Here is a 16,331-nt window from a genome sequence, read left to right on the forward strand (position 1 = left end):
AGCTACTTTAGTTACCCGACTTAGTTTACAGGGATCGGGAGCAGGGATCGGCTCGGCTTCCAAGGCGTCGGGTGACTTATCAGGATTCGGAACAGCGTATCTGTTCACTATCTTAGGTTTGTCTCTCTTTTTGCTAACCACTTCCGGGTAGGTCTGGACTACGTCTAAGTTCAACCACAAGCCCCCGTGACTCTGTGTTTCTTGACAAGCACCACTTTCGCAGGGAGCGGATCTCTCGTATCCGGAGGTCCTTTGCCAACTTATGCCGGGTAAGTTTACGGCGAGTCTGGCGGCAGGTCACGCTTAAACGAATTCCTCAGGCGTTCTGGTGGGAGGTGGACTGTGTGCATGAATTTGGATGTGAATTCGTGTCTACTGGCTGTAATCAAATAACTGCAAATTTCTACGAATATCTGTCGAGAAGACTTCATGCACTTGATTCCTGCCTGCCAATTTGACACAATGACATCTATTTAGCGACATCGAACTCGACAGTCCCCCATCCCTCAAACGTACAAGACCAGCGACCAGCTTCTTGCATTGGCACTGCTTGCAGGCAGCTACCAGGCAGGATAACCTGCCCTGCATCGAACCCAACGTCGTACTTTGCAAGTTTATTCGCTAGCCAGGCCACTGCGGACAGTGGATTACCGAGTACGTTTCTGGTGTTACCCGACATGACCTCCTTATCATTGAAACGTAGCATCCCTCTCGTGTTGCTCAAGGTGAGATCGGTAAGTCGGCGAGGCGTACCACCTAGGATGACGGCGCCGGTTGATCCGTTATCAGCCAGTGTGTCCGGGAGGTCAATGGCCCAGTCTCGTACCCTGGAGTCGATAATCTCTATCGCGGGGATGGCGTAGTCTATGGCGTTGATGACGTCGGCGACGGTGACATTTGGGCCTCTCAGAGGGCCTTTGAGGATGAAAGCTGGCTCAAGCTCGACATAAGGCTTGATAAAATCCTTGAGGCTCAGAGTCGTTCCCTCGTAGATGAAAGTGCTCGCGAGGAGGAAGCCATAGTCGGGTTGGTCGAGGCCAAAGGCGTCTTGCATGACCTTCGCGATGTTACCCAGCTTATATCCAACGACTCTGTCGCCATCTTGACTGACGGCGTTCTTGACGGTGACTTTTTGAACCTCAAAAGCGCTATCAGGATCGAGACTTGTCCACTTCTTGGTTGGGGGATCGATCGGCTCTTTGCTGATACGGGCAGCTCGAAAAGCCGACGAGATCTCTTGGAGTTCAGAGTCCTGCATTGCGTCTCTTTAATCTTGGCGTTGGATAATTTGTTTGATTTGCGAGGGCATCCGATGAGTAGAATGATCGGTCGGGGCTCCTTGTATTTGTGTCGTGTGTCTTATGACAACCCATAGGCCCGGGCATCCAAATGAAGATGCTTCCGGCGTGGACCCCGAAAGTACAACATTACGAACATGTTATCAAAGAGTCCATCATAGTCACTATCTCCCATTATTGTTCGAGAGGCCAAGGACCTATCGTCTGTAGTCGAGGTCAATGATACCGGATCTGTCGCCTGGAGTCAACAACGGCTACCCGACCCATGTCACCCGAGACTAGGTGTAGCCGCCAATTCCCACACCTACCGGCTAGATCTTCCAAATGGGGACTTTCCACAAAGCGATCATAGTTTAAAGCTAGATCTAATGGATTGTGCATCCCCGTCTGTCCTCAGCTTCTTACCCCACACAAGGCTAGCAAATCCTTTCTCGGTAGAGCATGTAGCTTGCCCATCTTCCACTTGGGACTTTAGTGTGCGAGAAGCTGCCATCAAACAAGTCCCGAGACGGAAATCCACACTAGTCGCAAATGTAAGCCAGAGTATTGCAAGAAAGGTACTGGAGCAATCCATGTGCCTTCTCGCGGGGTTAGAGAGGCGGACAAGAATACTAGTCAGATACGTGGAGTCCTCGGTGAACCAGGCATATCACCTTGAACCCATGCCCGAAATTATGCCTAGCGTCCGAGCATTGCGTGTCGAAAACGATGGGACCAATCCGGGGTAGGGTGTAATTGGCAAATATTGATAGGTCCTCCTAAATCTCTTCCTTGTTCTCAGTGACATTCGATGGCCCGCGCTAAGATTTCCTGGTATACTTAAGCTGATGAGCCCCCTAGTTCAAGACGTCTGCCATTCAAACTTCACATACTCTTCATTTCAAAGCTGCTCCAGACATCTCTAGATCCGAAGTATCTCAAAATTTGTCGTATCAGCATCAGCATTGTGCCAACTCTGCTTTGCTGGGCAACATGAGCTTCCCGTCAATCGCCTTAGAGCCAAAGGCCTCGGTCACAAAGATGGATTCCAAAACCAGTGACAAGACTGAAGTTGTCAACGGTGAAATCTTACACACACCCGACCATTTGCAACGACATCTTACTCCGCGTCAAGTCCAGTTCGTAGCTATCGGTGGCTCTATTGGGACTGCCCTTTTTGTCAGCATCGGGTACGGGCTCATGCGAGGAGCGGCAAGTCTACTTATTGCATTCGTGCTCCACGCCTTGGTTATTGCCCAAGTCAACAACTCACTTGCAGAGATGACCGTCTTCATGCCCATAAGCGCTGCATTCATCCATCACGCCAGTGCCTGGGTTGATGACGCCTGGGGTTTCATGATCGGCTGGAACTTCTTCCTGTTCGAAGCGCTTCTCATACCATTTGAGATCACCGCTTTGGACATGGTCTTGACCTTTTGGAGAGACGACATCCCTTCAGCTGCGGTTATTACCGTTTGCATTGTGCTCTACGCGTATGTACTATCTTGGCAGTTGGATTCGAAGGATATCCTACTAAACTGCCCCCGGCCAGCCTTTGCAATGCACTCATGGTCAAGTACTTTGGTGAAACAGAGTTTTGGCTCGCAGGGGGTAAACTTCTCCTCATCGGGATACTGTTCTTCTTTACCTTCATCACCATGGTTGGAGGTAATCCGCAGCGTGATGCATACGGATTCCGTAATTGGTCCAAGCCTGTATGACACCATGACCTCCTTCACGCCTGTCGATGTTGTATCGTAAATCGCTTACTTAAGAACAGGGCCCTTTTGTTGAGTACATTGACGATGGTGACTTGGGCCGCTTCCATGGGTTTCTCGCCGCACTATGGCAAGCTGCTTTCACCATTGTCGGCCCCGAATACCTTGCCACCGTTGCTGGCGAAGCGCAGCGGCCACGCACAACCATGAAAGCAGCCTTCAAGTCCGTGTACTGGCGATTCGGGCTCTTTTTCATTGGCGGCGCGTTGTGTGTTGGCATCGTCTTGCCGGCCAACGATCCGACACTCCTGAGTGTCCTAAGCTCTGGCGAGACGGGTACCGGAGCCGCCTCACCTTTCGTCATTGCCATGAAGAACATGAACGTTGGTGTGCTACCCCACTTTGTCAACGCTCTTCTGTTGACGAGTATCTATTCGGCCGGTAACGCCTACGTGTACTGCTCTTCTCGGAGTCTTTATGGGTTGGCATTGAATGGCCACGCTCCAAAGTTTCTTACAAAATGCACCAAGCAAGGTGTTCCCATCTACTGCCTATTTGTTGCACTCGCCTTTGCCTGTCTCTCGTTTCTCAAGTTGGGCAGTGGCTCCGTGAAGGTTTTGACTTGGTAAGTTGATGATCCATCTTCACTGCGGCCTGTTCCAAAGATAATGTGCTGGATGCACTAACATGAGTTGACCTTCAAAGGCTCACAAACCTCATCACTGGCGGGACTTTGGTGACCTACATCGTCATTTGCATCAACTATCTCTTCTTCTACCGAGCTTTGAAAGCCCAGAACTTCAACAGATCCGATCTCCCCTACCGCGGATATCTCCAGCCTTACGGCACTTGGGTTGCTTTGGTCTGGCTTATGGCGGTGGAGATCTTCTATGGGTATGCCATCTTCTTACGGGGCCGGTGGGATATTGGCATCTTCTTCAGCAATTACACCATGGGATTTCTTGCGATCTGTCTGTTCTGCGGCTGGAAGATCCTCAAGCGCACTCAGTTCGTCAGGCCCGAGCACGCTGATCTGGTTTGGATCCGCCCGACAGTCGATGAACACGAAGCGGCGATGGCGGGTAACGAGAATGAGGTCGGGCTCCGCAGACGCCTAGCACAATTGGTGAGGGTCGACATGAAACTCAGTCGGGCGTCCCGGAGTCCTCGGGTTTAGTTTACAACCTTTTGTTTATGAATACAGTACACATCGGGCTGCACGCTGTTCTTGACACAATTCCGAGGTGTTGAGGTTCGGAAATCGGACTCGCACTCGCACGATTGATTCGTTCATAGCTACACTGCCCTTTTGGATTTTGTCGAATGCGAATACCTCACAGGCATATGTTGTACCGAGCACTGCATGCCGATGACTGCGGTGGCTTTCAATTGCCACTGCTTCGGCTGGTCCCTACGTAAACAACATCGGATATTACCTTTCAAGGCCTCTGACGCCATTGCTCTCCAGCCACTGTGCGGGGAAGGGGTCTCAGGGCGGCAGCAGGGTCCTATCATCTTGAGATGCAGGGCAAAGAGCTCATCGTGGCGCTGTTAAGGGGGCCCTGACAGACAATCAGGGGCTTTGTGGCGGGCCTCGTTTGGCTCCTGATGGTCCCATTGTGCATCCCTCTGGGTCTGTTTGGCCTGGTTCAGAAGCTTTTAGAAACATCAGAACAAGCTACGTGGCAAGGGCCCGAGAGTGCCCAGACTTTAACGTGTTCGTTTACATACCAAGAGCCGTGCCGACTCCCGGGGCTGTGTCTGCGCGGTGGGCCGTGAACCTTGACGCGGTGTTCCCGATTGGATCGACAGAGAGGATACGCGCGGACATTCTGAGTCGAGACTTTCATAAGCCTCACCCCACCATGGCGGCGGTGTAAATATTCTTAGGTACGGAGATCCGTACATGTATCACAAGCTTCGTTGACCCCATTGTTGGAGGCTCAAGGAAGTTTATATAACCTTCGCTTCCCCGCATCTTAGCTCTTGATCTCGTAGCATCTGATTCTGAGACATCTCTGATCATCAACATAATACCCAAGTTCGAATTGTATTTTTTGTAACAAAACCAATCATCATGAGTTACTACGGCAACAACGGTGGACACCAGCAGGGTGGATACCAGCAAGGTGGCTACCAGCAGCAGGGAGGTCATCACCAGGGCGGCTACCAACAAGACCGTCCTCCTTCTGGTGAGGCCGGCTCATACTACGGCCAAGGTCAGCAAGGCCAGCAGCAGTTTGGCACGCAACATGGATACGGCCAAGAAGGATACGGGCAGCAACAAGGAGGCTACGGCCAATCTCAGCACCAATCGGGACCTCCTCCCTACCAGAACCAGGGCAATTACGGCAACCAGGGCTACCGCAATGACGGCCCGCCTGGATCCAACGGCCCGGAGGGTGAAGACGGCGAGCGTGGCCTAACCGGTGCTCTCGCCGGTGGTGCCGCCGGCGCATTCGGCGGTCACAAGGTTGGCGGTAACTTCGGCCACAGCAAGACCAGCACCTTCATCGGTGCTGTTGCGGGAGCTTTCGCCGGACACAAGCTACAAGATGGTGTGTCCGACTGGAAGGACAAGCGGGACGAGGAGAAGAAGCACGAGCACGACCAAAAGCACGAGCACGATCGCCCTCACTCTCCGCCCAAGGACCATCACCACGGCCATCACGACGATCGCCATGGTGACGACAAGCCTCGCAGTGGAAACTACGGCGGTGGCTTCACCGGCTCATCTAGAGACATCCGTCTCGACGCCCACGGAGAGTACAACCTCCATGCCTCCTGCAGACGTCGTGATGGCGAGTGGCAGAGCAGCACCATCAGCTTGAACAGAATTCTCGAGAACGACCACGGCAGCTTCCGTTGGTCCTCTGGCGGTGGCGGTGGTGGTGATTCTTCCGTGACCGTCCAGCAGGGCGATACCCTCCGCAACATCGCCGCGAGATTCAACGTGGGATTTGAGGAGATTGCGAGACACAACAACATCCCCAACCCGGATCAGATCTGGCCCGGTCAGGTCCTTCAGATCCCCGGCCGTGGTGGAAACTCCGGCGGCAACTTCGGCGCCTCGGCGCGGGATGCCCGTCTGGTTCAGGGCGGCCAGGTCCTCGAAGCCGAGCTGTCCCGCAATGGCCAGTGGGTGCGCAGCTCTGTCAACTTGGATGAGAGAATAGGAAACAACAACGGAACCTTGTACCTTGTTTGAGGGACTACAATGAAAGAAGCATAAAAGCGGATTGAAATTTTATTCTAGCGATACACAAAATTGAGAATGTGACCGGACGGTCATAAGTGGCATTGTAACCACGTCAAAATCTTTGGCTTTCTTTCATGTTGACTCTCAGCGCGTGAGAACAATCGACAGCGCGCAGTCCATTTGACAGTCAAACTCACACTAAACTTGTCACAACCTACTATAGACGCGTGCTAATGCCGCCGGTCACGATCATCTTGATCGTCAAGTAGTCCTCGAGTCCATATTTGCTGCCTTCCCGGCCAAAGCCAGAATGTTTGACACCTCCAAACCTAGCAAGTGTTAGATTTCATGTATAGATGATTCGAATCACGGTTACTTACGGCGCAGAAGCATCTGAGATGACACCGGTGTTGATGGCCACCATTCCAAACTCTAAGAGCTCTGATACTCTGGTTGACCTCGCTAGGTCGTTCGTGATGACATATGATGCCAGTCCGACTTCAGACTCGTTGGCCCTCTCAATGACCTCTTTTTCAGTCGAAAACTTCGTTAGAGCCGCAAGAGGACCAAATGTCTCTTCTTGTGTTACTTTCATCGAGTCGTCGACGTCTCCGAGGATGGTGAGCTCGTAAAAATTCTTGCCGGCTGATGGTAATCGGTTACCTCCTAGCAAAATCTTTGCGTTCTTGGCGACGGCGTCCTTGATATGCTCTTCCACCTTGCCAACGCCGTTAGTCAGGGGTCCATGAGTGACCGACGCGTCTGTGCCGTTGCCAACTCGGAACTTTCTGACTTCCTCCACCAGCCTCTGACTAAACCTGTCATAAATGCCCTCCTGCACGAAGATCCGATTGGCGCACACGCATGTCTGACCAGTGACCTTGAACTTAGAGACGAGAACGCTGGAAATTGCAATTTCCATGTCTGCATCATCAAACACAATGAAGGGCGCGTTGCCTCCTAGCTCAAGGCTCAATTTCTTGAGGGTGTTGCTTGACTGCTGCATCAACAACTTGCCAACTCTTGTCGAGCCCGTGAAAGATATCTTCTTCACGACGTCTGACTCACACAGAGCAAGCCCAAGCTGAGGTGTGTTTTCGAGTGCAGTGACAACGTTGAAGACTCCAGGAGGTACACCAGCCCTCTCGCAAAGCACAGCTAGCGCGTTTGAAGAGAACGGTGTAAGCCCATCAGACTTCATGACAACGGTGCACCCAGCTGCGAGAGCTGCCGACACCTTGCGAGCGCCCATCGCTAGAGGGAAATTCCAAGGCACGATCAAGCCACAGACGCCGACAGGTTCTTTGATGACCCGGGTCCTATAAGTCGGGTTGCTGTGGGGAATGATGTCTCCGTAGATCCGAGCGGCCTCTTCGCCATACCACTCGAAGAAGCTTGCCCCAAACATCACCTCGCCCTCGGCATCTCCTTTTGCTTTGCCGTTCTCGGCGGTGATGATCTTGCCGAGATCTGTTTGGTTGTCGACTAAGAGGTCGAAGATGCGCCCGATAATACGGCTTCGTTGACGGCCAGATAGTGCTTTCCACTCTGGGAATGCCTTGGCTGCAGCATCGATGGCATTGATGAGGTCACCTATGGTTGACTCGGGGCATGTGCCGATGGACTCTTCTGTTGCCGGGTTGGTGACCTGGAAGGTCTTACCAGAGTCTGACGACGTCCATTGACCGTTGATGTATGACTTCTGGACAAATAGACTAGGGTCTTTCAAAGAAGATGCGAAGGAAGACATCGTATTGGAAGATCAGTTAGGAATTCAAAGCGGGAGGTAATAACGATCAATGCTCAAAGGCCTGCGTAAGATGGAGTGATCCCCTATTCGTGGCATTTCGCCCAGGTAGTTGACAGGATTCATCTTTATCGTCTCATGAGACCTGTAGTCGTTCATCGGTGTCACGTCCCACATACATTCTTGATAGGGAAACTGAAATGAGAGCCGGACACCCAAGCGCGTCTTCGGTGCGGGGTTCGGAGGGAGAAGCAGGTCTCGGGACTGATAACCGCAAGCGGGGCGCGGGTGACAGGGATCGGGTGCGATCTCGGATCGGCTTCTTTGTGAACATCACACTCAATGATGAGAAGCCGAGATGGTTGCATCTCAGATATCGCGGGTTTTCTTACTCGAAAAGATTAGAATGACAACGATGAAACGAGGCACACGTGAACGCATGCATTGCTTGGCCCTGGATGAGATATCGACAATATTTTTTGGCTCGGAGGCGCTGTCAGGCGGCCTGATGCCCAACCAACTCGAGGTGGCACACACACCGTCGGCGATGGCTGTGCTAACGTTGTGCCTGTGAAACATGAGCTGTGCATCACACCTCGATGTCTTAATTATATCAAGGGGCCTTCGTGATGGTGAGAAGAGAATATCGTAGCTATCAAGACATACCGAACATTTGTGTTGCCATATTTACTTTACTCACAAGAACTCATAAACCACCCATCAACAGTAAACACAGCTATGGCTGATATCGCGTTCGCAACTCCATCCCCTTTGGCAAAGCTCAGCTTCACGCCCATCATCAAGGACGACCTGAAGCCAGCAACCCCAGCCAAACCCGAGACATTCAACCCGGACAAGCATCTTGCATTCGTCAACGATCCCAAGAAGTTGTCTCTCAAAGATGTTTCACTGCCCGAGGATATTGGAATCTCCCAAGTGGCCTGCTCGGAGCCGTTCCCTCTCTTCACTGAAGAGGCCATCCAGCACATGAGACGAGAGATCTTCACGACCGAGGTCTGGGAGAACTGCCTTCACAGCACCAGATTTGCACCCTGTCAGTTGCGTGGCCACTGCCCAAAGTATGTTATTCACTATTTAGACGAGTCAAAAGTTATCGCAGAGCTCATATAGGAGGCAGGTACGCGCCGTTCATGAACCAAGCCTGGAACGATCCGAAAACTTTGGCTGTCATTTCCCAAGTCGCTGGGGTGGATCTCATCCCCAACATCCAGTACGAAGTTGGCAACATCAACATCTCCGTGCAGAGCAAGGCCGGCGACCAGGAAAAGACCCAGATGAATTCTGGGGACAACACCTCCGTTACAAAATGGCATTACGATGCTTTTCCTTTTGTGTGTGTTGTCATGATGAGTGATGCGACGAACATGGTAGGTGGAGAGACAGCTATCAAGACGGGAACGGGCGAGATTCTCAAGGTCAGGGGCCCGCAGATGGTATGTGAAAGTCTCCTGTATTCTTGTCGACTGCGACTGAGGTGATGACATTTGTTAGGGATCCGCAGTCATCCTCCAAGGAAGATATGTCGAACATCAAGCCCTCGCAGCCATCGGGGGTGCCGAGCGTATCACGATGATCACATCTTTCCGTCCCCGAAACCCTTGTGTGAAGGATGACTCAGTCCTCACATCCATTCGACCAATTTCTGAGCATTCGGAGCTTTACTACCAATGGGCTAAGTACAGGGTTGAGGTGGTGCAGGAGCGGCTCCAGGCATTCCTCAGGACTCTGGTAGAAGACCACGCAGGAGACCAGCCGACGGATGTCAGCAAGATCAAGAAATTCTTAGCCCAACAACGGGACTATATTGCAATTACTGATGAGGAAATCGTGGAAACGCGAGGACCACACCTTGCCTGGGAGGGAAGTTGATTTGCGGGTTGCCTTGTCAAGTATGTAGCTTCAAGGGCCAAACTTGTGAAATCTCTGGCGAACAGAACCCTTGTCGCCAGGATCAATGTGATCGGGATATACGTAAGCTGTTGTTCATACACATTCACGAGTTTCCATGAATCGATATGACTCCTAATAGAAGTTACTTATGCTGATTTTGTTGTCCAAAGTCCCGTGCATGTAGATACTATTAGTACTTTGGTGATCACTTCAAAGTATACATTTCCTTGAGTCATGAATGCGTAAGACTCAGTCTTTGGCCGAGTATCCTGGCTTCCCGTGAACCACCCCAAACCTTTCTCTTCCCCAGATCGGGTAGTGCACTATGCTGTTGATGAATCAATTGAGTCTATGCTAGGCTTGAGATCGTGACTACTGGATTTTGCGACGTGGAGTAAATGCCAGCATATCTGAGCGCCTAAGAGCAGGCAGCTCCAAAATCGGCAAGGAAAATGGCGAATGACGGCGATTATCGTTTTCATCCCTGTCTCTCGCTGGTCCTATATCGGCAACAAGCTGGCGGGAAATCCCTAATTCGGTTGAACTACTTAAAGCTCTCCGTGAAGCCGCGATAACGATGGCTGCGATGGCTGCACTGGTGCACAATAGCAAGGCTAAGAAAAGAATTGTAGGAGAAATGCGAGGAAGTGCAAGTTCGACACCACCGCAGCTAAATATGGCCGCAGCTATTACCAATGGTTGAGACACCTAGATACGGGTAAGATTGATCCACCGGGAGAGGAAAGGAGGAATAGCTTACTAGAGTCACCCAAGAAAGTCTGGTCAAATCCTTATTTTGATTACGTGCGAGATGAAGCGATCGGTTGGTCTGAACCTATAGATATACGAGTTAACCATAGGCAACAACGTTACGACGATTGGGCAGACCGATGCGTACATGGTCTTGTTCTAGAATCAGTATCTCTCGTAAGGCGCCCAGAGAGCGTTGACAATCTCTCAGTCCGTCACACGTTCTCTTCAAGTTCAGTCTGATCTCCTTGTAATATGACGAATCGCTAGCTTCCGATAATCTCAAGCAAAGCTCATGTGCCTGTTCGTATTTTCGCACGTCGTATAATGTGGCAGACAGTGTTGAGAACAATTGAGCGAGAATACTACAAGTGCGACGAGGCCAATCGAAGTCGATTGCCCTATCTTCTGTCCGAAAACCTGCACGCTTTTCTTTATTGAGAGCAAGCTGGGGAGACTGTTAGTGGATAATCCAAGTTTATTCACGCAGGTGTCATGGACTTGCCAGTCTGTTCACTTGACCCTCAAAGTGGAGTGTGAGGCTCTCCCATTCTTCCCAGATAGACTGTAGACGAATGCTGAATACACGAAAGAAGTATAGTCGAGGATTCCATAACGGTAGATCGCAGGTAGCTCTTCCGAGGGTTATGAGGTCCATTGGATAATCTTCTGGATCTTCAGCTGCGTACTCGGCCAGTGCGTCGCAGCTTGATTCGTCATTGAAAAACGTGTCGGCGAAGCAGAACACTTTCCAACTTTTCTCATCGTCTCCAACAACGATGCATGATACGTGGGCTTGATAGAGGAAGCCAATGTCCCCGTCTTGCAGGTAGTCTTGACTCCTACAAGAGGGGCCGGAAACCTTGATACACTGACGAAGGGGCGTCAAAACGCCACTATCTCGACGATCATGCATCATGTCAATGGACCTTCTCCAAGCAAAATAAGGCAGATGAAATTGCAAACAAAACTTTGCAGACGATGTTTGCTGCATCTTAAGAATATCAGACCATGTACTTTAACGAAGAGGGTTATACACTAACTCACATCTGAGGCAAAATCAAAATGAGCTCGAAATGTTAGATGCCTGAATATGCCATCGCTGAGAGCTGATCGCTCTGTCCGGAAACTTGTCGCAGCAAGTACTAATGCCGCCCAACGGTCAAAGTCTGTTATGTAACTGAAATAGTGAGTCCATGAACGCAAATTGTTGGATTGCATACTTGGACCATACATCAGGCGCCTTTCGTTGTCCATGCCACGCACCCCACTATTCGAACGCTGCAAATCGATGAGAATTTGTTCAGCTATTAGTATAAGTCAAAGATATCACTCACCTTGTGTTTCAGCACTCTGAGCAGGTGGTCGGCGCTCATAACTTTTGGCCGAGGCGAAGTGTCTTGCTTCCTGTACCCCCTTTGATCCATCCAGATGTTCAAACTAGGGGAGTTAATCTGACTCAAATTATCGACTGTAGCTCCTCGACAAAAATCCCGAAGGAAGTTGGTTTTGTGTGAGGAGCGTTCTTCATACGGGCCAACAAACGAGGCCCAGATATCAACATCAATGTCATCGTCCACTCGGGCAAGCTCTTCCATCAGCATAACGGCGTCTGAGGTTGAATGGGTTATAGTAGTGGGAACACAGCTCATATCAGATTTCGGAGGTGTCGGAAGTAGCCGCCACTCTGTCTGAGTAGATGCGTTTCTCATCGTGACTCTGGCCTTGAAGCCGTGTGCTAATGCCTGATGTGTGTTATTCTGTCGATTGTGATTCTGAACACTTATGTCCTCGAATTTTAGTTTAGGAAATAACCCCATAGACGATAGATCATGGAAGGTTTCGGCGGCTGGAACAATGTAGCCCGTTCCGCTACCTGGGCATCCTCTAATGACGTGGCCGTAGAAGGCACCCGATTGTTGGTCTATGACAGCTGTACCGGAGTCACCCTGGGTGAATTCTCCCTCATAAAGCTGCACAATCTGGAGCCTTTGGACTGTGTTGAAGTTTGGGTTCTGAAACAGAGTATTACCAGGTACAAGGAAGCCTTTGCGGACTACAGTGGCGTCCCCTATCAGAAAGACTTCCTTCGTGTCAAGATCGGCCGATGCCACGTCACAAATGTTGACACATCTGTATCCGTATCCGTGGGGTACAACAACTCTGTTAGAGAATTCAGACGCCGTGGGTGTAGGAGTCGAAACTAAGACGTAATCAAGTTCATGACGAGAACCTTCACTAGCCCGAAAGGCGATGAAGCCTATTCGAATTGGAGGTTGTTGATAAGTCGGGCCATCTAAGGTGTTGTGAAACTGTGATGCGTGGTTGGTATGAAGAGGCACCCTGAGCTTATCGGGGGTAGACGCGGTATCGGCATTCAATGGACGTGAATTCCTATCGTCGTGACTCAAGACAAGTTCACTGCCCGCAAAGTCTTCATCCCAGTAAGAGTCGGCGGATTGGGCAAGTGAAATCGAGCTTCGTGAGAAACGAGATGTAGGAGTTATGCTTCCTTGGCTCAGAATATCAAAGTTGGATTGCAATGTCTCCTCATTATCGAAGTGGCCATAATCTTCATCGTCGCTTCCGTTGACGGAAAGTGTGTCGGTGTCTAGGTCGAGGTGTGGTGCGATCTTCCCCTCCACAGAGGGACTATCACACTCATGCTCCGAAGTCAACTGATAGTGGTTGCCGTTGACTACTAGGAAAATTCCACCCGTGGCCCAGTATTCAAGTTCTCCAGTATGGCGGCAACGCAGTAGGTTTCGTCCTATTCTCAGGGAAGCTGACTGAGAATAAATATCGTTGTCGTACAGGGACTCTGTATTTGAGCTTCCTGGGAGAATGCTGGGAGAGCTTGTTCTCGCTAGTGCTTGTGCTGGGGTTCGTTGTTCCAGAGGATGTGGAATTCCGTGGATCTGGAATTCCGGAAAAGCTTGAAGAGCTTGGCTACCTCGCAGTTCGTCTTTGACCCGAGATCTAATAGTGTTGTTCATGCAACAGACCATTATCGTCGGCTCAGAGCTTCTGGGTGTTGAACCAATCATGTATAAACGAAAGTAGACCTCTGGGCGATCAAGTCCAATGCTCTTGAACACATCGTGAACGATGGCTTCAATATCATCCTTGTACTTTCTGAGTGCAGGTCCTTCAGCGTACCAAGCTTTCTTGCGTGTAAGCGTAGAGCTAACGATGGCCCTGCCGCAAGAGTGTTCTGGATCTCTCCATCTGGACCGTCGAAATAGTGGCATGATTTCAGGGAATGCTGAGAGGTTTGGTGACGATGCTTGAATTGTTAGCTCAACGTTTGATATGATTAATAAATGCGAGAGCAATGGGATGAAAGGGCCGGAATGGAAGTGTAAAAATACCAGACAAGTATTTGCCTGGCAAATCCTACCTTAGTACTTTAGAAGTGAGGCGGAATGAGCAACAATTTTTATGGCCTCTTGAAGCTTCATTGGTCGACAGAATAACGCTACTCTCAGGCGGCGTCCAAAGAATCATGGGTTTCGGTAAGACTCAATAGTTTGTCTCGCATGGTGGCCGCCAACGCTCTTGCATTCGCCCAATAGTAGAGGCTGCGGGTAATCACTGGCTATGACCATGCATGCCGCACAATTGTGCGGGGAGGAAATTCTCATGATTGAAAGGACTGTGCATTCTAATCGCGGCTACCAGGCATTAGTGGTCGCATCAACGCCCATATTCGCAGACATTTGATGCTTGGAAGGTTTTCCCAAGCCCAAAATTGGCTGCTAACTCCTAAGTATAATATCAGGTAGGGATGACCCAACAGTTGTACAATATTTCTTCATCCATTGTGTAGACCCTGATTGCATTATTCTACGATGATTGAATTTGGAGAACCCGACGCAGAAGAGCTTGTCAGTCTCCTCTGGAGCCCTCCGAAACCCGACGTCCACGGTCAATTGGGCAGATCACCCACAAGAGGTCCTTGTGGTACATCGGCGTAGAAGAACTACTGTCACCGTCAGTGGGGCTTGATTGCGGGATATTTCAATGGCCATTACATAACTCTCGACAGTCTCGCAGAGCTCAGCTCTCTCATTCGATATCTCCTGAAGACAGACACGATCACAAAAGGCCAGATAGATGCTTATTTGAAATCTAATCAGCGTCGAGTATTGGATCAAAAAGCAGTGGATACCACTATCAATCTCACTCTTCGCCTCCTGCTCATGCTTCGATTTGGCCCTGTTGAAGGGGAGGAATTTCTTGACCATTACCTTCGTTGGGGCTCTGGATCCTTGAAGGATTGCGTACGAGCTCATCTAGAGGATTTGCCTCATCTCAATATTGAAGGAATCCGTTTCCCGAAGAGCTTCAACGCGTGGAGTCTATTCACAATTGGGGGCATCAAAATTGAAGTAACAGACAATCTAGCCGACCACCTATTGCTGATTGAGGACGAGAATGATTTGAGAGTTTTGATATTCCACCATGTCTCATTTCTTCGATGCCACCAAAGGCGAGTAATGGAGCTCCTTGCAGAGAACTGATGGAAAGATCCATATTGATGCGAATGCCAAACCAGCTCGTTCTACCCACAGGGATTTCTCAAGGAGACTGAAGATACGTTGCAATTACTATTCCCCGAGGCAGAATTTGGGGGTTTGGGACGTTCCAAACGTCGTCGATCGTCATGGCTTCAAAAGCTGCTGTCCAAACAACCGTGTCTTCCAGCTGATTGGAGACTTGGCGCAAGCGGAACACTTCATGCGGAAGCCCGAAGGATCGAGAGGTTCAACTTCTGGAGGAACCGATTGGTTGTCCTCAAGCAGGCGTATGATGATGCTACTCCTCGTACGCTGACTCAATGGTGGTATGACCGGCGGAACAGGGTCATTTGGTGCACTTTCTGGTTGGCGATCCTGGTTTTGGTGCTCGGAGCGTTGGTAGGCGTCGTTCAGTGTGTTCAAGGCGGCTTACAAGTCTCGAAATCATGAACCACACAAACCTCGAAGAAATGTAAATAGTGGATGAAGAGGAAGGCATGCGGTGAGCGGTAATAATAATGCAATGAACATTGAATCTAATTGATGCACACCCCTCATCCTGGCTCAGGCATGCGTTCCTATCTTTTCGGCAATCTTTCTCAGCTCATGCTCCAGCTTCAGAATGGTATCCAAGTCTATTCCACATCTAAAGCCTTACAATGACGCGATTAGACTATTCTCATATCATAATTAATTCAACTTGACCCATCGGCTAATTTGCGACGGTTGATCAGATGTTCCTGCCTGGCTAGATGGGCGAACAAGGTACGAGAGTGCATCCAAGCATTGCTTGTGGCCCAGTGACGATCCCGCCACCCCACAAGTCTTGAGACTACGTTCTAGAACTTCTGAGTCAACAGACACAGCTCCAGAATGACGTTCGAAGGGAAACCAAGGCATTGGACGACTCGACTCGACTCGAGTGACTTCTCAGCAACCTTTAATCAGCAAACCCCCTAAAAAGGGACCAACTCAACACATAGCAGCTGAAGAAAACCCAAGAACAGACGATAGCCAAGACACCAAGCCGAATCGGCGAACTTGGCACACCAAATGCGGCGCCAAACCATGCCGGCCATCCGGCCCCGAATACCAACGGCGCCCCGATTGGTCACTCTTCGAAGACGCTCGGGTCCGCACCAATGTATCGGAATGTGGCGGCACCTCGGGGTTCTTCAACGGGGCCCTTCGGTGTGGCTCGGCATTGTC

The 16,331-nt window shown here is 50.4% G+C and overlaps 6 protein-coding genes across 6 annotated transcripts; 4 read left to right on the plus strand and 2 right to left on the minus strand.

The window, feature by feature from the left end:
- Positions 1–469: 469 nt before the first annotated feature.
- HER10_EVM0001246 (uncharacterized protein) lies at positions 470–1,258 on the minus strand (the record flags this gene model as incomplete). Its single annotated transcript, XM_035471001.1, has 1 exon — positions 470–1,258. The coding sequence occupies one exon, from the start codon at positions 1,256–1,258 to the stop codon at positions 470–472; it is 789 nt and encodes a 262-aa protein (XP_035334629.1).
- Positions 1,259–2,270: 1,012 nt separating this feature from the next.
- On the plus strand, positions 2,271–4,172 carry HER10_EVM0010157 (general amino acid permease AGP2; the record flags this gene model as incomplete). Its single annotated transcript, XM_035479626.1, has 4 exons — positions 2,271–2,770; positions 2,830–2,992; positions 3,058–3,620; positions 3,701–4,172. 4 exons carry the CDS (start codon positions 2,271–2,273, stop codon positions 4,170–4,172), a joined length of 1,698 nt encoding a protein of 565 aa, XP_035335283.1.
- A 753-nt stretch (positions 4,173–4,925) lies between these two features.
- HER10_EVM0006536 (CVNH domain-containing protein) lies at positions 4,926–6,301 on the plus strand. Its single transcript, XM_035476119.1, has one exon. The coding sequence runs from the start codon at positions 5,073–5,075 to the stop codon at positions 6,201–6,203; it is 1,131 nt and encodes a 376-aa protein (XP_035335020.1). The 5' UTR covers positions 4,926–5,072; the 3' UTR covers positions 6,204–6,301.
- A 110-nt stretch (positions 6,302–6,411) lies between these two features.
- On the minus strand, positions 6,412–8,127 carry HER10_EVM0009473 (NAD-dependent aldehyde dehydrogenase; the record flags this gene model as incomplete). The annotated part of the gene is made up of 2 exons (XM_035478959.1): positions 6,575–8,127; positions 6,412–6,523 (listed from the first exon to the last, which is right to left on the minus strand). The coding sequence occupies exons 1-2, from the start codon at positions 7,942–7,944 to the stop codon at positions 6,412–6,414; spliced, it is 1,482 nt and encodes a 493-aa protein (XP_035335233.1). The 5' UTR covers positions 7,945–8,127.
- A 552-nt stretch (positions 8,128–8,679) lies between these two features.
- On the plus strand, positions 8,680–9,831 carry HER10_EVM0002191 (uncharacterized protein; the record flags this gene model as incomplete). The annotated part of the gene is made up of 3 exons (XM_035471914.1): positions 8,680–9,020; positions 9,080–9,395; positions 9,454–9,831. The coding sequence occupies 3 exons, from the start codon at positions 8,680–8,682 to the stop codon at positions 9,829–9,831; spliced, it is 1,035 nt and encodes a 344-aa protein (XP_035334701.1).
- Positions 9,832–14,804: 4,973 nt separating this feature from the next.
- HER10_EVM0011452 (uncharacterized protein) lies at positions 14,805–15,572 on the plus strand (the record flags this gene model as incomplete). The annotated part of the gene is made up of 2 exons (XM_035480885.1): positions 14,805–15,094; positions 15,161–15,572. 2 exons carry the CDS (start codon positions 14,805–14,807, stop codon positions 15,570–15,572), a joined length of 702 nt encoding a protein of 233 aa, XP_035335374.1.
- Between the last annotated feature and the right edge of the window lie 759 nt (positions 15,573–16,331).

This window comes from Colletotrichum scovillei (assembly GCF_011075155.1).
Source record: "Colletotrichum scovillei strain TJNH1 chromosome Unknown Contig00004, whole genome shotgun sequence".
NCBI classification, from domain to species: Eukaryota; Fungi; Ascomycota; class Sordariomycetes; order Glomerellales; family Glomerellaceae; genus Colletotrichum; species Colletotrichum scovillei.